Source organism: Barbus barbus, assembly GCF_936440315.1.
Source record: "Barbus barbus genome assembly, chromosome: 23".
Lineage (NCBI taxonomy): Eukaryota > Metazoa > Chordata > Actinopteri > Cypriniformes > Cyprinidae > Barbus > Barbus barbus.
The window spans coordinates 28,682,516-28,703,400 of NC_136751.1; the positions used below are offsets into that span (position 1 = coordinate 28,682,516).

Genomic DNA, 20,885 nt, shown 5'->3' on the forward strand with positions numbered 1-20,885 from the left:
TTTCATTTACTGTCTGAAATATTCAGTCACAGCACGTTTGAGTCGTTATGAAGTCCAGGCCGGATGGCTGGCCTGATTATGAGTGACAGCAGCTATCCGGGTGTCACTATGCCACCCACCGCGCGGACAAACGCTAACGAGACGCAATCGCCGTCTTCAGCCTCAGTGAGACTTCAGGACGTGACTGTCTGGATTCACTCCGGCAAACTGCTGCTCTTCACCGAGTTTATTTTAAGGTGAAAAGAGGCTAATTACACTCCAAACAATACCTAATTATAACATGGGTTAGGTCTCTACTGGATGGCAACAGCGTTTGGATGGTGTTAACAGTATGTTAATGAGTTTTGTGAAAGGATTTCTTACCTTTGACCTCAATGGAAGCGTTGGCATTGGGAGCAGACTTAAAGGCGTAGACGCACATGTATTCACCCGAATCATCTGTCCTCGGTTTACTTAACCTACAAAACAAGAAACACAAATCACTGCCAGCTCAAAACTAGAACTTCACAAAACGCTTTCCCCCTTCTTAAAGGAACAGTTCACCAAAAACTGAAAATGCCATGTTTACTCCCCCTCATGTCACTGCAAACCTGTATGCTATTATATTTATTCTGCGAAACAATCCAAATCTGAAGAATTAATTTTCTACCATATAAGCTTATATTGCTTGCACAATATTTCAAGTCTCCTGAAGTCATACAGCATCTTTGTGTGAGGAACATTTACATTTATGCATTTGGCAAATAATTTTACATTGCATTCAAGATTTACATCAATGCATGCATTCCCTGGGAATCAAACCCGTGACCCTGGTGTTGCAAGCATCACGCTCTACTGTGAAATGCAGGAACAGAAACAAGATTCACAGAATTATGACTTTCTTTCTTGCATTTTAAATCTTGCAAATCAGAGGTCTTGCAGTTCTGACTTCATTTCCATCATAAAAGTTTTTTAAAAGTTGCAACTTCTCACATATCTCACTTTTTTCTTGCTGTTCTGAGTTTCTCACAACTTTTTTTCAGAATTGCTAGATATAAATTCAGAATTCTGACTTGCTTTCTCGCAATTCCGTGCCGTCCTGTTTTTTTTTTTGTTTCCGTCACGAAAATTAATAATAGTAATAATAATAATAATTTCATTGCAACTTTTTTTTTTATCTCACAGTTCCTTTTTTTCCACAATTGTAAGTTAACATCTTTCAAATCTGCATTTATATCTTGCAATTCTCTTTTTTTTCTCAAAGTTGCAAGAAAAAAGTCAGATAAGATAAACTCAGATAAGATTAAAAAGCAGCAATTATGTTTTTCATTCTTTTATCCCGTGGTGGAAACAAGCTTCCATAGAAATCTTAATTTCATTCATATAAAAAAGAGGTACAAAACTCCACTAATCCTGAATATATGAACTGGAGAATTTCTGGAGAAAGATTTTCAGCATATAATGACTTAAGTTTCTGTCTTATCACATATTTGAAAAAAATCGGCCGTGCTCCCCATCCGTGTAATTCATAAAAGCAAATTTATTATGCACAGTATAATCAGCTGACTAACTTTGAAACCGAGTAGTTTTCTGTAAAGATAACAGGCTTGAACTAATAGTGGAGTGTTTATTTGCAAAGGCTAGCACTGCTAATGTTAGAGCTTGAGCTCTTGAAGCTCCGCCCTCTTCTCCGGGAGCAACAGCTCATTTGGATTTAAAGCAACATACTCAAATACAGCATGTTTGGGCTCATACCCTAAAAGTGACAATTTTAACAAGCTAAAAATGTATCTGAGGTATATTATATATACGCTCTGGGGACATCAGAGACTTATTTTACATCGTGTAAAAAGGGGCATAATAGGTCCGCTTTAAGAGCTGATGTTAATCACTGAAAAAGTACTATATTATTAATCATCAGACAGAGAAAGCTATTATGACAACATTTTGAGAAAGCAATTTTCAGGTGGAGATGTGCTTTGGGAAGTTGATTACGCAGTGCTAGAGCTGCCGGCGCAGTGCTGTCTGTTCTGAGTGCAGGCGTCTCTGTGGAGCCTGTGACATGCAGTCTGACAGCAGATCGCCCCGCGCCACATCACTCTCGGCCGGCTGACGAGACTTTCTGAAAGCTCTGGTGGGGGGTTTCGCTCTGATCAGACATCTTACTAAAGAGATTTTCTGCTTGAACATCCTGATTGTCCTCAGAGATTCCTCGATGGAAATTGCAACGATACTGGAGTGAATCGGACCGGTATTGATATTGAGAAATTAGATTCTCAAATCCAAATAATTAAACATATAAATGATGGTTTGATTAAATGTAAAGTCTGGTTTAAGAACCACAGATTTTCGTATTTTGATCTTTTTTTTTGGCCATGATTTTCATTATTGTCCTGTCAAAAAAATAAGTTAATAATGCTATATATATATATATATATATATATATATATATATATATATATATATATATATATTAATATAATTATGGAATTAAACAATAGAATAAAATACAATAATAAATAAACACACACACACATAAATAAGTCATAAGGGTCAATTTTTTTAAACAGATTTATACATCCCCTGAAAGCTGGATAAATAAGCTAAGTTTGTTAGGATAGGACAGGGGTCGGCAACCTTTTCAACCTCTTTCATCCCTTTGCGGTGCTCCCTGTATGGGTGTACATGGGGGACTTTTAATACAACCTAAACTCTTTCCCTGCACTTTTTCTCGGTCAAGTGTGTTAAAGTAGAGGTTTTCAAGGGGCAATGTGAATAAATCTAGATTTAAATTAAAAAAAGAAAAGATAGTCACGTCGTTTTGATATATTTACGGTAGGAAATTTACTAAATATCTTCATGGAACATGATCTTTACTTAATATCTTAATGATTTTTGGCATAAAAGAGAAATCTATCATTTTGACCCATACAGTGTATTTTTGGTTATTGTTACAAATATACCCCAGCGACTGAAGACTGGTTTTGTGCTCCAGGGTCACATATAATATTTTTGAGAGATCACCATCAAGAATAATGGGAATAACACAGTTAGGTAACAGACAAAAAAAACTAATCTAATAAAAAAAAAAATTACGGTTTAAGTCACAATATAATTTCTTTTACTTTCTATTTGATTTTGAGGTGAAATATGACACATTTCCATGAGATTCGTCCACCTGTCAGGTGGAATACAGAATACATATATTAAACATTTATTTGCAGTGCTGCCTGCTGAGATATTGGGCTTTCTTAATCTATCAACATGCTTCCTGTTCGTTTTTATAATGTGAGGGACGAGTTGAAATGATTAATCTGTGGTAACAGACAGCATGTCACAGAGAAAAAAAACAAAAATAAAACCAAATTATTTAACATCAATGATAAGCCCAAAGCAAAAAGCTACTTTCCCACTGAAATCTCACTTGAACTCGGTGTGTTTGTGCTCCGTCCTTGTCTTGGGAATCTCCTGTCCGTTCTTCATCCAGAAGGTCTCCTGGTGGGTGCTGTGTGAGTTAGTGAGGTTACATCGAAGGGTGATGGGCAACTCCTGCCCGCTTTTAGGCTGCAAAATCTCCTGATCGGAAGCATTGATTCGTGGCTCTGAAACGAACACAAAGTCCTGGACAATTAGTGAATAAAACATTACGAGCTTCATGGACATTCATGCTTCCTTCAGACCTTCCTGAATGTGTTCCTGTGTGAGGAACGAAGACAACATATTAAAAATGTATGTTTGCACAACAAAGGTTATGATGTTTAAATATAATTAATAAAATTTTGGCTATAGGAAGTTTAATATGTGTCCATTTATAGATTATCTTGATGCTTGAAAAGAAAATTCACCCAAAGATAAAGATCCTGTCATCATTTATTCACCTTCATGTCATTTCAAAGCTTTCTTTCTTCTTTTTTTCACCCTTTTTTTCCATACAATGCAACTGAAGAGGAAGCAGTGACCACCAAGCTCCAAAAACACCATAAAACATCACGAAAGTCCACAAAAATCATGGATTTGAAGCCACAGCATGTGAGAACAGCCGTGGACTAGAAAAGCTGGGACATTCGTCTTTATATCAATTTGTTTTCCACAGAAGTCATTCAGGTTTGAAAAGACACATAAATGATGATTTTTCATTTTTGGGTGAACCATCCCTTTGAGAGCACATGTACCTCCATACTTGCCTGAAATGGGACAAAAATGGCTTGCGATTTCTTCTATTTTGACACATATTATAAAATAGACACTGAATTTGCACCTGCAGACAATCAAAAATCAAAAGTGAACATGCAGTTTTGTTCGGACCACAATATGAGCCTCATTAATTGTACACGAGGACGCTTTTACAGCAAAATCATCCATCATCCGCAGTTTCCATTAAATCCAGTTCAACTTGGATTTCACATTTCATGTGCAAGCAGCAAAGTTTCTAATATCACTTCTCTTTCTGTTCAGCTCATTTTCTCTTGGCATTTTATGGCATATATCTGTGGCCAAAATGTATTTTGTCTAAAGGACGGTCCAAATAAGTTAAAAAAAAATCAGCAAATGCCTGTCATGCAAGTTCTACTCATCCTTATGAAATATTACAGCCAAACTAATGATGCTTTTAGCTATTAATAAAACACTTACATACTTAAAAACTTAATTTAAGTATTTGAATTATATGGTTTTAACATTACCATTAGTAGTTTGTTTAAACTAATAAATTTAATTTGAGGTATATTTGTCAGTCATACAGATTTCTGCATTCAAAAAAAATAAATAAATAAACATGGCATATAGTTTAATATTAACTATTTGCATCAATTTGATTTGATTTAAATAATCATATATTCAAATAGCCTGAGTATAAATCTGTTCATTGTGAAAATAATTAAATTTGTTCGATTACACAGTATGAACATGGTTAAATATGATTAGCTGTGGAGCAACTAATATTCAGTTAAAATGTGTGAGTTGGATTTATTGATAAACATATGAAGCTGGTTCTTGTTCATTTAAAACACATTCAGTTTATACTAGAGAACTCTGAACTTTAAACGGTGTAATATTATAATTTATTATAATTATGGAAATATTATAATTTGACTCCAAAATATTTTTGGAGTAAATTTTTCTCCATTTAACACATTTGATCATTTTAACAGTTTAAATATTCAAATACAGTGCATTCCACAGATTTTCCCTCAAAATTACGTCAGATTGTTTCTGGGACTACTACAGGCTCAAATAACAAAACTTCACTACTTTTTATCCAAATTTAATAAGCTTTTAATTTAAACATACAGACTTTAATCACAGAGCCAAGCGTCCAGGTGTGTGAATCTCTACCGTAGCAACCGCAGCACCCAGTTGGAAAAAGCAGGGCGAGGCATAATCACCCTGTGATTGGCTTGTACAGTAAACCTCCAGATATTATTCCCGCTCCGCTGGGAGGGGCTCGCGATCATCCTCCAATTAGCATTCCTTACACCTTCTCCTGCAGTTTGGTTTAGCCGAGGGGAACGTTACTGCTAGTACTCTCTCTCAGCCGGCGTCACATCGCCTACTCTCACATACACACTATCTGTCTGGACGGCTACGAGAACATCTGGAGATCCTGCCGAAGGTCATCTGGAGGTCACCTGCTAAGAGGAGAGAGTTTAATGGTCAATCAATTGGTCCTGCTCACAATCATCAGTCACGATGAGGAGCTTTGGCAAGGAAAACTGTGAAGAGAAGTTTGGGGGGAAAATATAAATATTAGTGATGCACCGATACCAAATTTCTCTGCCAATACCAAGAGCCGATTATTCAGAATGACATCTGCCAATATAAATATTCCCAAAAAATGAACATTCTGTCATCATTTACTCACCCTCATGTTGTTCCAGACCTGTATGAGTTTCTTTCTTCTGTTGAACATAAAAGAAAATATTTAGAAGAATGTTGCTAACCAAAATGATAGTTGCTGGTAGCCATTGACTCCCATAGAATTGTTTTTTCATACTATGGAAGTCAATGGCTACCATCAGCTGTTTGGTAAACAACAATTCTTCAAAAGAAGAAATAAATTCATACAGATTTGGAACAAGTGAGTAAATGATGATAGACCTTTCATTTTAGGGTGGACTATCCCTCAAAGGTAAGGAAAAAAAAAATCTCTACCAACTGTTTGGTACATTAAAGTAGAAGAAAGTCTTAAAAAAAAAAATGTGATAAAATTGTGAGCTTTTGATTGACAGGACATAATCAGCTCTGATCACCGGCTGTTTTTAAACAGATAATTGCTGATATATCGGTGCATCCCTAATCAATATTAAACGAGCTTTGCAGGTTTGGGAGGTTTTTCACTACAGTCTACAGCCTCTGCACACGAGAAGCTCGACAAGACCAACATCAATCTGGACTTGACGCTGCGGCATGTATAGCCTGTTATATGCATGTGATGGTGCCATATCACATGTATATAATATGACAACACTGACTCTCAGTAATGACAGAATATGATATCATGTTATTTGACACAGAAAGATTATTGTCATAATTTAGCAAGCCCTTGATGGACAGTAATCCCTGAACTTCAGTTAAGCACAAAGAAATGAATCAGACCTGACTGATTGGCTTTATGTTTAGGGATTAGAGCGGGAGGAATATTGTGTCATTACTGAATCACAGGCAAACAGTAAATGCAAAGAAGGCACAAGGTCATTCTCCAGCTGCGGACGCACACGGGTCAGTTTTATACCAGAGATAAGATTATGACTTTTTTTTTTTTTTTTTGAGATACTGAGATAAGGAATTGCCCGTATAACTGAAATGACCCCTTTTCCTTGTGTCTTCTTCCTGGTCCCATCCACCCGTTTCCAAGGACAAAATGCACAGATAAAACACGGCATGACTTCAAAGCACCGTTAGGCTTTACGCTCTGCACAGGGCACGCAATGTCGGGCTTTGAAGTACATAAAACAACCCACGCAACGCAAAACTGAAAAACAAACAGACAAAAGTTTCCGAGTAAATCATATCCATATGAAATGAAAATAAAGAACCCAAGCAACACAGGAAACACAGAAACAGCCAGGATGGACGGCATGTAGGATGAGGGAGGAAGGAGTGAGGAGGAGGAGGAGAGGCAGACAGAGAGCAGGGATTTGTCTGGGTTTGTGGTCATCCACAACAAGAGGCTCAAGGGCATTAGGAGAGGAAAGGGGCTGAATGACCATTGAATTCAATGAGAATCCTCAAAGTCTGCCTGAAGGAAAGGGGGACATTTGGACACACCAAGGTCAAGCCATAATAAAAATACAAGAGGAATTAATACAATGCTGTCCCAATTAAAAAAAAATCAACTAAAATGCACATACTAAGCGGGTTTGTTTTGTTTGTAGTAGGGCTGAGCTGCATGAAGAATATTTTTTTATAGCAGGAAACATTATTTAGTTATTTTTGCTGCAAATTCCCTCTGAATATGCTTTATGTATTGCATAATCATGCGGTAATATCTACTTTGGGATAATACGGTGATTTAAATACTGTACTAATGAAAGGTGCTTCATCTCATTTGATTCTTTACTGTTTTTACATGGATGCAAACCATAATATCAGATTATATTCATAGCAAACGAATATGTAAATATCGTAAAACAGAAATGCACTCTAAATCTGAGCAGATTGAATTACACCAGAGTTGTGCAAAATTCAGAATTCATTGATTGCTATGGTAATTAATTTCAATTCATGAGTGTGAATTTGAATTGAATTGATCCCAGAATTGGAATGACAAGAAAAGGATTTTACAAAATTATATTTTAAAGAAAGTCAATGCTTGTGATGCATTCTGGGAAATTAACCTTGAGTTTTTTTTAACCCTTGTGCTCTCTTATCTTATTTTTTTTACTTAAGTCTATTTTCTGCTTCTGATGAAAAAATAATGTAACAGTGGCATTATCCAAATAAACTGGCATTTAAGAGGTTAAAATCCTGAAAATGAATGCATTTTTAGTAGTTATGATATATATATTAATATATAATATTTTTATGACCATTTTTTTGACACAGACATTTTTGTCCTCTAAGGACCACAGTGTAACCCTTGTGCAGTCAAACTTGTAAAAATTCCATTCTTGTTCAAATGCAATTCCAGTGCCAGTTCCTCAATTCAAATTTGAGCATCTAGCTACTACAGTACATAGAGCACTCACTCTGCAGCACGGATATGGTGGCTTGCGTTCGGATCCAGGTGATGGCCGGGTTTTGGCGAAGGTCGTTGCGGCGCGGGTCGTTGCTGGCCCGGCACTCGTAGATCCCGGCGTCCTCCAGCGTGAGGCGGGAGATGGCCAGCACGCTCACATGGTTGGCGCCGGATGCCGAGGTGATGGACACCCGTCGCTTGCGGGCGCCGTCCCAAAGCTGCTTGAAGGAGTCTGCCCTGTTAATATCGGCATACCACCACTGGATCTCCGGCACGGGATTACCGACCACGTCGCAGTACAGCTCAAAGGCGTCTCCTGTGAGCTTTATCTCTGACATTGGCGACTTCACAAACCCAGCTGGAGAGGAAGAGGGAGCCATGGAGGGGAAGAAGTGTGAAGGGAAACAGGGAGGAGAGGGGTGTGCGAGAGAAAACCAAAGCGTCGGATCAGTTGGAAAACACAAAAGAAGAATGATCCAAATGCAAATCAAGAAGAAATGAGTGGAAAATAGTAGAAGACAGATTTAAAGAGCATCAGTGAGAAACAGGTTAATGGACACTCTTCATGTGATATCACATTACAAGGCTTAAAATGACATGCTTGATTATTATAAACAAAAATAAACATTTGGCCATTATTTACTCATCCTTATGCCCATACAGTTCTGAGCAAATAATGGCAGAACATTCTTTCTCATGTATGTTTCTATAAAGGCTTGTTTCTTTACTACACATACAGTTACTCCTAATGCTCTAACCATCTCACTAATATCGTGGATAAATCCTATACAGAGAAAAACATTTGCACGTAAAGCAGTATATAAAGTCTGGAAGAGGATGCTGCATTATGCTTCACATTGGCAGGATAATTTAGTGATGCTCAAGGAAACAGCGAATCTCCCTTCAGCATGTCGTCAATGCCATTTTTCACTGTCTCTTTGTTTGGTAGAAAATATAACATGGATAAATGGTTAGAATAAATGCTTTCAGTTTAAGGTCATTGTTTTGCCTGATAAAACTGTTTTCTGGCAGCACTGCAATTAAATAATAATAATAAAAGGAATAATAATAATACTAATTATTATTGTTGTTGTCTTAAACATCATTTTTGTCTATAACAATATAAAAACCATCTAGAAATCCTTAGAAACGGTAAACAAAATTGTGACAAATATTTTCTGGCAGCACTGCAAAATAATAATAATAATAATAAACCATTTAAAAATCCTTTAAAACAATAATTTACTTGAGAAGCAAAAATAAAAATACAGATTGGATACAGATAATTTTCATTTACATTTTTAATCATTTTAATAATAATAATAATATCTTTCTCAACCAGCATTTTTTTTAAATTGTGTAAAACAATAATTGCTTGCTTTATTGCTTTTAGATTATATAGCTTGAACGAAGTTTCTTGGACTTTTATATCATTTTTTTCTAACCTCACTGATAAATTGCATAAACCATAAAACAAGAAAAAGCATTTTGTCACGAGGTAGGAAAAAAACACTTAATTCGAGATATATTCTCTTAAAGCAAGTCTTATTTCAAACAATTTGGCTTCTCTAATAAATGTATCTTTTATTAAGGACGCTTAGACATTTTAACCAGAAAACAAGACAAAATGATTTTTATTTATTTATTTGCAGTGAGTCCTGAAATTCTGTGCACTTAAGAAAAGGTATTTGGCAAAGATCCAGATGGCAATACCATCAGCGCATCCCTATTTATCCCAGGAAACAATGAGATACGAAAGGATGATGCCCTTCGAGATGAAGTTATTATTGTAACGGATTACCGGGCCTGTAAATGAAATGATTCATGAAGGTTTGCTGGAGTTTACAGCATTACGGCTCTTACGGCGAGAGACTGAGCCCACGGAAAGGTGAATTTCACGGGCGTGGAGACAAGAAATATGCTTGCATCTCACATCAGATCTACTTGCGACTCGATTCCTGTCGACCCCTGATGGTTTTACATTGTTCCTGTTTATCGTGCCACTATCAGCTTGTCACATGCATCCGTGAGATGTCAGAGCTGACTAATGCACAGGTGGCGTCAGCCGCAAACATGTAACCTTAGTCACACACAGTCTGGAGGAGATTCACTTGCATCTCTACACACAGTAATCTTCAGACTCGATCTGAAAAACTACATGAAAACAAGCAAATGTGAGGTTGCATATCTCACCGTCTCGGATGTTTCTCCTCAAATCCCTGTTCAGAAGTCAAGAGTATTGTGCATTTAAATGAATCTGAATAGATCTCACTGGGAAGCAGAGAAGCAGGAGACTTCAGCAAGATAAAGACAACCGTATTACTGTGTAGGAGAATCAACGACAGATCTCGTTTGTGATGGTTGTTTCCTCTGGGTGCAAGTATGAAATATCACATTGACATGATGACGGTGCTTATAGTTTCTAAACTGCAGTTCAGTTTAACCTTGGTGCGTGATGAATGCCGCCCGTGACGCCAGGCTAGGCTTGCCTCCAAGTACTAGTGACTGCTCAAGATGGGGACTCAATCATCCCAGAGCGCCGTGAGCTCACGATGTGTCTCATTTTCAGATCTACAGTAGAGTCGCATTTGGACCGAGCTGGAACTCGCAGCCAAATATCAATAAAACGTGTCAAAATGTGTTAGGGCTGGGTGATTTATCTGATATCCGTGATGTAATATAATATACACTACCAGAAATGAGTGCTTTCATTCAGTAAGGACGCATTAAATTGATCAAAAGTGACAGTAGAGACATTTATAATATTACGGAAGATTTCTGTTTCAAATAAATGCTGTTCATCTATTCATCAAAGAATCCAGAAAAATATGCTGAAAATGCTGAAATGCTGAAAATTCAGCTTTGATCACAGGAATAAATTACATTTTACAGTATATTCACATAGAAAACACTTTTTAAAAATTGTAATAACATATTAATAATAATTATATAATATACAATAATTTTTGATCAAATAAATGCAGTCTTGTTAAGTAGTTCTTTCCAAAACTTTAAAAAAAAATTGCACTAAATTTTCATCACACAGCCCTATTAGCGCTTTTTTCTGTATCTAAAAGGATATTTGGAAAGTAATTTTCTCATTTTACACTCAAGAAACTGGCAAAGGAAACATTCTGGCAGGTCATTCAAGGAGACTGAGGTGGTTTTGTCATATAATCTCAGGATGACAAATGAACCGGCGCTCAGAGGACGCCTAAGCTGTCTTTTAATCATCATTCTTAAACACAAATACAAGATGGATCAAGTTCTGCATGTTCGTTTGTCTCTGTTCAGGAAGATAACACTACTAAAAGACAGAAGTGTGTCGACATGCTTCACTAGCCTTTAACATTCATGTATCTAGAAATGCAAGGTCAACATGAAATCAAATTAGACTCTAAATGCATGTTCCTGGTCTTATTGAGAATGACTTGAGATTGATTTCAATGAGCGTTCAGGTGTTCAGAAACAGCAGAGAGACTCTGAAGGAAGCCGGTGTGTCTGTGTGTGTGTGGAATGAGCTATGAAAAGACACAATTTTCACTTAGTTGAATTCCCTGCCTGAGGCACGATCATGTGAAGCATAATTATATTCTCTCTGAATAAAGACATCCGTGTCTGGAGTTTTCAGCCACCCTAATGAACAGATTGGGCTTTCACACCTTCTCTACTGGAGCGCGATTCTCTGCAAGCCTCTCCGGGAACAGAAACATCTGGATGGTGCATACAGCGGTGCATAATGACATGCATTCATTGAGGCTTTTCAATCAAATTAACTTACGCCCAGGATGCTACTTCTGCATGTTCATGTGTCTCAAGATCATGCAATTAGATTTAAAGGATGAAAAGAAAAGATGAAAATTTGCTGACAATTTATTCACCCTCAGGCCATCCAAGATGTAGATGAGTTTGTCTCTTCCTCAGATTTGGAGAAATGTAGCATTGCATCACTTGCTCACCAACGCATCCTCTGCAGTGAATGGGTGCCGTCAGAATGAGAGTCCAAACAGCTGATAAAAATATCACTATAATCCACACCTCTCCAGTTCATCAATAAACATCTTGAGAAGCCAAAAGCTGTGTTTGTAAGAATCCATCGAGATGTTTTTGATTTATAGCTACATATAATAATAATAATAATAATCGACCCACATATTGTTTTGGCTTGTAAACAGTGCTTGATCTGTGCAGATTTCTCTCCTGATTCAGACCAGCTTTTTCACTGAAGGAAACATTATTATGGATTATGGACTCTAAAGTTTGAAGTTAAAAATGTCTAAATGACGGCACCCATTCACTGCAGAGGATGCATTGCTGAGCAAGTGATGGAACGCTACATTTCTCCAAATCTGATGAAGAAACAAACTTGGATAGCCTGAGGGTGAGCACATTTTTAGCAAATTTTCAAATTTTGGGTGAACTATTCCTTTAAATTTTATTCAATTTCAATAAAGTGTTAAATATTTCATTGCTGCTAATTCTGAAATCATTACATGATACTCTAATATTCTCACGTGACCTGCTACAATAGATGCTTTTATTAACAGCAACCCGTGCCAACTTAAAAAAGGCTTTAACGGTGGGATCTGGCAGCTTGAGTGTGTTAACAGAAGCACTTGAGTTTTTCACCTCTGGTGGGAATTACGGCTCCCTGGAGGACAATAAACCACCACGCAGTCCCAAAAACACAAGCTACCGCTGCTATATTTCCACACACACACACACACGCACACGAGTGTTGAGTAGGTGGAACAGGTCACGAGTGTCTGCCTGTCAATCTGTCTCCTGTATTAAATAGTAATCAGTGATCCTGCGGTGCATTCATATCATGATTTTAGAGTCACGATGCAGTGAATTTCAAATCTTTTTCTCTTCCACGACAGGCTGTGATTTCTTCATCTTCTTTCTAATAATGTCACCCGTAAATTGCATACGGAGTATCTAACACAGGTGGTAAGAATGAGTCATTTTTTTTCAGCGGTAGAAACTCTTAACGGTTCGCGCAGGTGTTACATGAATTCTTGGTAAATCTCAACCAGTGTTCTGAGTTAATGCCTTGCCATCGCAAAGAACAACATGTGCCCGTTTTCATACGCGGATCAACGTGTCATGGGATTTCAAAAGATGACTGTATATGTACTCAACAAATAATGGCCATTACTCTGAATATTCAGCTGGGATATGGGAAATATACCAGAAATAATGATCATATATATATATATATATATATATATATATACACACACACATAATTCATTCATTACTTTTAATATCTTATTAATTTTATTTATTTTTATACAAATATTGTATTTTTTCCTTGTAACTTGTTTTGTGTATAATGCTTTTTTTGTGTATAATGCCAAAATGGTCATAATCATAATCACAATATTTGTGTATTTGTCTTGTTTTCCTGTAGAAATATTTAACCATTCTTAAATCAAGATACATTTACTTGAGATGCAAAATGACAAGAAGTCTTATTTTCTGAGAAACTGATTGAGTTTATGAGGAAAATAAGAATCAAGTTTATTTTTCTGACTACTGACAGATTTTTGCCTCGTTTTATGGATAAACACTTCATTTTGATTAAATGTCAAAAAAAAAATATATTTCTTAGTATCTTAAGTTTTGCATTAATCAACATAATATTGATATATCTACAATTTCTTTGAAGTTTCCCCCATTTCTAACAATCCTTACTAGCTCATTTGAAATGGTTCTGCAGTGTGACAAGTAAATTAAAAGTACAAATATTTAAATTAATATGAGGTCAGAAAATCCGCATGTATAATAATTGCAAGAAGAATGATCAAAATGCTGTTTAAATAGTTTAAGATAAAGTATAGCATATCTCACCACAGGACACGTCACTAGCCATAAGCCAAAGATGTGAGCATATCTGCCTTGAATATGATTAATACTGTAATTAGCATTTCAAAAGCTGCAGCTCACAACATGAATTCAACTAAAAATTAATATTTTGTCACCATTACTTTTATTTTCTCAAAAGGAGACGTTCAGCAGAATGTTAATACTGCTCAAAACCAAACAATCGTATCATAAAAAAAAGCCTGAAAGCTCTTATCATGTGTCGTGAGGGTGAGAAAACGATGACAGAATCTTTATTTGTGACTCAAGCATCCCTTGAAAACACCTTCAATCTCACGGCTGTCGGCCACGGATGTCACAGTAACTCGTGAGCTATTTATACTCAGAAGAGTGCCTTTATCCCGTGAATTGTTCATGAGGCCAGATTAGACATGGTTCATAGACATATTCACGCCGCATGCCACAATGAATCCTGCCTTTCCATCAGACTGAGATTACAGTGTGGTTTTCTGCTCCTATTACAGACAACACTGACCGAATGACAAACACAAACTGCCCTATAAAGCCAGTCCATTAAGAGTTACTGGTTTCCCTTCCGCAAAAATAACTACAAAGCCACAGTTCTGCGCTCCTCGTGTCTGTTCTAATAATAGAAGCATGCAGCAGAATGAAGCAAAGCCATTTACAGTCCTGCAGATATCTGTTGCTGCTCCTAAGAGCGAAGCACACAGTCAGTAATGGCTCAGGGCTTTATATATGCAAGCTACACACTGTTTACATCATTCCTGCAATCAGATGAATGCATTAATAGTAAGACGAGCTGCAGGTAACGTAGCGTGTGAAAGGGATGCGGTAGATTGCTGCACAGCTGCTGTGTGCAGATGTGAGAACTGAGACTGAGATTGAGATGAAGCCAGTCTGACTGCTGGGATTCAGATCCAATAAATGAAGCTGGAGTGATACATATCTGTGACACTGGCGTCACGTATATACTGCAAAAATAATGCAATGATAAAAACAGGTTTCCCAAACACCCTTGTCGAACAGATACCGTAATTCCCAAATTCACACCATTGGTTGAGCAGCACTGATGTCTCAGGCTGATGTTGATACTCAACACATAGATAAGACTTTTCTTTGTGACCCTGAATATCAGTGATGATATATATATATTTTTTAATTTTATGACATTTTGACGGTTTCATCGAGCGCATGCGCCTGGCCCGAAGTTAACTTCCGGTCTGTGTTTGTTTATCGGTCTGGTTAGTCACCAATTAAAGTTAAAGTGATGAGTAATGAAGTTGGGCTCAGGTTATTGTGTTGTGGGATGTGTTTCACATACATTTATTTATTTGTGGCGGGTGTTTTTATATCACTGTATTTCGGAGGGAAGATTGTCTTTAGAAAATGTTCGATGTCATATTCATTCATTTCATCTTGCATGTTATATGCCTGATAAAGCAGCGTTTGTTAGCTCAGCACTGCTTTGTGTAATGTATAGCCCAACATCCGTTTCCGGGGAAACCTCTACTTCTCCCAATATAAAGCACCTCCTCCTGGCAGAGAATGAATTTGCATTTTTAATAAGTCCGTCCAAGTAGTTATCGCTGCATCTCAGTCTGTCTGATTTGCTTAGCAAACATATTTTGCTTGTTATCAAAAAATAATCTACTCTGGCTGTTGTTACTGATTCTATCTGGATGTCTACCAGAGGTTAAGGTAGGGCCACAAAGCGCGCATGCGCAGTAACGTTTGTTTATGTTGTTGACGTTGAAACCGTCTATATATATATATATATATATATATGTGTGTGTGTGTGTGTGTGTGTGTGTGTGTGTGTGTATATATATATATATATATATATATATATATATATATATATATATACTGTATATTAGTGCTGTCAAACGATTAATCGCGATTAATTGCATCCAAAATAAAAGTTTTTGTTTGCATATGTGTGTGTTCTGTGTATATTTATTACGTATATATAAATACACACATATACAGTATATATTTTGAAAGTATTTACATGTCTATATTTATATTCATATAATTTATTTTATAAATAAATATATTTAATATATAAACAGCATATTTTTCTGAAATATATACATGCATGTGTGTGTATTTATATATACATAATAAAAATACACAGCACACATACATATATTATGTAAACAAACTTATTTTGGATGCGATTAATCGTTTGACAGCACTAATATATATATATATGAATTAATTACTCGGCACCTTATTTTAGCACCTTATTTTAATAATATTTTATACTATTTTTAATACAATTTTAGTTTTATTTGTTATTGTAATACTGTGTATTTATTTTTCTTGTAATTACTTAGAGCAATAATATTTATTTGGCAATATTTTATGTAAACACAATCATGCCAAGAAAGTACTTTAAAAATTATTTAAAACTATCTTTAACAATTGTACAATTGTTATATAAAAATACAATAATTGTATTTTTATATTTATTCATTTTGTATTTTTTCTTGCTTTCCAATACAAATACGCATTGTTGTTTTTGTTTTAATCAGGATGCATTTACTTGAGATGCAAAAGAAATAACATAAGATTGTTTTCTGATAAAAATTAAGCAAAAGCAGTTTATTTTGATTAATTTACCAAAAAATATATTTTAGACTTTATATCTTTTCATTTTGCACCCTTGCAAATTTACGTTTACACATTTATGCATTTGACAGACATTTTGATCCAAAATGACTTGCACTGCATGTTATCAGTTCATGCATTCCTTGAGAATCGAACCTTGACAGTATTATTATTGCAATGCTCTACTGTTAAATGCATCTTGATTTAAGAATCATTTTAGATTACTGTATTGAAAACAAAAATACTAAGAACATCACTTTATACAGTGTAATTATTTTACACCAAATATGTCATGCCAAATGTTTGAATAATGTCAATGTTCACCTCTCAAACTTAGTTCTTCTACGTCAAAGGTACAAGAGAACACTGTTTACTCAAAAGTCCAGTCAAAGACTGTCTGATTCATATTGCATGCAAACATGACAAACACTGGCTGACAATGCCAGTTCAAATCTGACTGATTGTCTTTAAAATAAAACTGAATAAAGACTGATCGCTTTATTCATCGCTATTCATCATTCTCTCACACACACACACACACATGTTGGTTTTTGTGGTTTATGGGGACTCTCCATAGGCGTAATGGTTTTTATACTGAACAAACTGTGTGTGCTATTGCCCTACACCAACCCTACACCTAAACTTAGCCCTCACAGGAGACTTTGTGCATTTTTAGATTTTCAAAAAAACACCATTTAGTATGTTTTTTAAGCCTTTTGAATTACGGGGACATAGGCAGTGTCCTCATAAACCACCTTCATATTGTAATACCTCTGTCATACCCATGTCATTATACAAATTTGTGTCCTCATAAACCACATAAACACACACACACACACACACACAATACTGTACAACATCATGAAAATTAGAAAAACAATGTCTGTATCTGCTATAAGTGCAGAGCATGTTTATTCATTAGTTTTCTTTACCAAGCACTTTAGTCGGTCTGTCTCTGTCTCTCTCTCTCCCTGTCTCTATCTATCTTACATTTTTGTATTGAAATTTCCAATAATAAAATGCTTACCCATATCTCAATTTACATATTTACAATTATATATAGATTCAAAATAAATAGACCAACATTAATTTGTTAATTTTTTTTAAATATAAAAAGTAATTTAATATTTAAAAAAAGTTTAATATATAGAGCAGTATTATTTTAGTATAATTGATATACCATTATAGTTTTGGCTAATATGTTGAATTAGACTTTATTTTTTTATATTATCTTTTTCATTTTCATTTTAGTAAAAGTTGTTGAGCCTTGTTGTATATTACTGTAGTTCTTGTTTATATCTACACATATATTAGCTGTTATTAATTTTTGGAAGCAGAAATCAATAGTTTTTATGTTTTATTTCAGTTAACATTTATTTTATTTGTTTTTTTAATGGTTATATTTTAGTTTCAGTTTTAGTTATAGAAGAACCCTGATATAGAGATAATTATAGAGATAATCTATTAAATAGATAATTGGTCACGCTGTGAGGCTTTTAATATATTAATCTGTTAGTTTCAGCAGCCAGACGTTTTGGGAAACCTGTCTGAAAGTCATTATTTTGCAATAATATTTGATGCAGAAACTACACACCTCTCATCGGACCGGCTCTTTCTACCTGATCTGGTTAAAACAGCCATTCAGTCACATTAACATATTCTCAGGATTAAATTAAATTTTCATAAGCCCATGAAATACATTTCTAGTCGACTACACATTTTAGAGCCAGACATCTGGCTGCCAGAACCTGCTTCTGTCTGAATAACGTTTGATGTGTACATTTGCCAGATGCTTTTTCTGGTGATGCGCTGCACAAAAACAGCCTTTTGGACACAAAACTGACCGAAGCTTCGCTGTTGTTTTTCTTTCCCCTTCCTTTTTTTTGGATCCTGAAGAGGGAATACCCTGGCCTTGTTTGTCTGCAGGTGATGTATCTGCCCTCTCCTGGTCACAGCTGTGACACTCCAGCATGTAAAGTCAGAGACATGCCTTCAGGGACACACACTCATTATTTACCGCTCACAAAGACACCGCTTTCCATTTCTAAAGCAGATGCGCTTACGTATATCTCCTAGTTCAGACTAAAACCTGGTTCTATATGTGACCCTGGAGCACAAAACCAGTCACAAATAGTGCGCTATATTTGTAGTAATAGCCAACAATACATTATGGGTCAAAATGATCAATTTTTCTTTTATGCCAAAAATCATTAGGATATCAAGTAAAGATCATGTTCCATGAAGATTAGCAATATGCATGGCTAAGGACTTCATTTGAACAACTTTAAAAGCGATTTTCTCAATATTTAGATTTTTTTTGCACTCTCATCCAAATATTGTCCTATCCTAACAAACCTTATTTATTCAGTGCTTAGATGATGTATAAATCTCAGTTTAAAAAAAAGACCCGTATGACTGGTTTTGTGGTCCAGGGTCACGTAACTTTCAACATCAGGACATTACATAATGTTTAGGTTTCTCCTCAGTCATGAGATCTCCTCATCGCAGGTGCGAAGATGTGAATGTCAGAAGGGTGAGCGTAAACAACACGAAGAATTACTCTGGAGAATATGGTGAGCCGAAGGAAAACACTCCTCGTGTAGGCATATACTATTCAAATAAGGCCTGATTTTGTGCAAACTTTCCCACTTGTGTTGCGCGCAAATCTCCTCTCCAGCCTTTACGCTCCACAAACCAGCCTGACTGTAATGCAGCGGGGTGTCTGTTATCATAAAGATGGCATCGACCTCTAAAGCAGATTACACACAGATCCCGGACGAGCGCGTTCTTACCGTTCTGAGATGATACATATGGGAGCATCGCGAGGAGCAGCGCGAGCATCCCGGTGTAGGACAGCATCCTGCGGGAGGATGGAGACGGGACACGGCGAGCAGGTGATGGACGCAGAGCGGCTTCAGACGCAGAGTATGGCGGAGGAGGAGCGCGGACAGACGGCGAGAAACGCGACAGGCGCTGCGCGGCGGCTCTGCTGCATGGAGGACGGATGAGGATGAGGATGGTGCTGATGCTGTCCGAGCTCAGGGATGCGGATGCTGATGCTGCTGGAGATGATGATGAGGATGATGGGCCATCGGAGTGTCCGTCATCGCGGAGAACCTTCAGCTGTCAGTGCGCGCACCCCGCGGCTCATTCGCGCGCATCATCAGCTGTCGGCGCGCGCGCGCGCTCCCGTGGGGGCCTCGAGCGCGTCAGTCCTGCGCAGCGACCGCGCAGGCGACTCAATAGAATCCAAGAACAAAAAGTAACTTTACTCCACAGCAAAACAAAGTGAAATAAAAGCATAGCGTCAGCGTGTTTTTATTGAGATGCCTAAATCTCTAGCACTCTCTATTATAATTCTATTTTATCTGTTTGTTTTCTCATTAAAAAAACAAAACATGGCCATTTAAGACTTGCACTCTGTTTTCTAACTGCTCGTTTTCTATTAAAAACACTAGCTTGCTTTCTTCTTTTTCTATTCTGTTTGACTTTTCTCCATTATATATATATGATTAAAAAACATATTCAAAATATATATATTCAAATTGGGGCATGCTGTCGAAATCAAAATCGAATTGTTTGAATTTTGAATAGTTAAGTAGAAACATGCTGAATTTTGAAAGCGAAAAATTAACGACACCATAAAATGCAAAAAAGTAACCTACTACAAAAATATCTGTTTTTGATTCAACTTAATAGAACGTAATAGAACTTTTACAAATGAACAAAGTCTATAAAATTGCAACTTTAAAACATCGTATTAAAAAACGTGGTGCCTTGCCTCAATTAAGCTGACTTATAGCTACAAAAACACTTTTGTCCTGAAGTTTACTATTTATACTATATAGTGACTTGTATCAATGTCATTTGTGACCTTGGACCCCAAAACCAGTCACTGGGGTATATTTGTAGCAATAACCAAAAATGCATTGTATGGGTCAAAATTATTGATTTTTCTTTTATGGCAAAAAATCATTAGGATATTAAGTAAAGATCATGTTCCATGAAGATATTTTGTAAATTTCCTACTGTTAATATATCAAAACTTAATTTTTGATCAGTAATATGCATTGCTAAGAACTTCATTTGGACAACTTTTTCAACTTACTCTTAAAACTGACTTTTTTTGCACCTTCAGATTCCAGATTTTCAAATAGTTGTATCTGGGCCAATTATTGTCTTATCGTAACAAACCATACATCAATGGAAAGCTTATTTATTCAGCCTGTAATTAAAAAAAAAGACCCTTATGATGGGTTTTGTGGTC

At 36.3% G+C, this 20,885-nt stretch overlaps 1 protein-coding gene across 2 annotated transcripts in view; it reads right to left on the reverse strand.

Annotated features, from left to right (window-relative positions):
• The window catches only part of LOC306843325 (neuroplastin-like), a 35,997-nt gene extending 16,194 nt beyond the window's left edge, over positions 1-19,803 (reverse strand). Inside the window, exons 1-4 of one of the 2 annotated variants that reach the window (XM_079374736.1) lie at positions 19,411-19,803; positions 8,166-8,513; positions 3,404-3,581; positions 364-458 (exon numbers count right to left, since the gene is read on the reverse strand). In XM_079374736.1, the coding sequence (XP_079230862.1) occupies positions 364-458; positions 3,404-3,581; positions 8,166-8,513; positions 19,411-19,477 (688 nt within the window). In that variant the 5' untranslated portion in view covers positions 19,478-19,803. The remainder of the gene's footprint in view (positions 1-363; positions 459-3,403; positions 3,582-8,165; positions 8,514-19,410) is intronic. The other variant, XM_079374737.1, reaches the window with a different exon arrangement.
• Between the last annotated feature and the right edge of the window lie 1,082 nt (positions 19,804-20,885).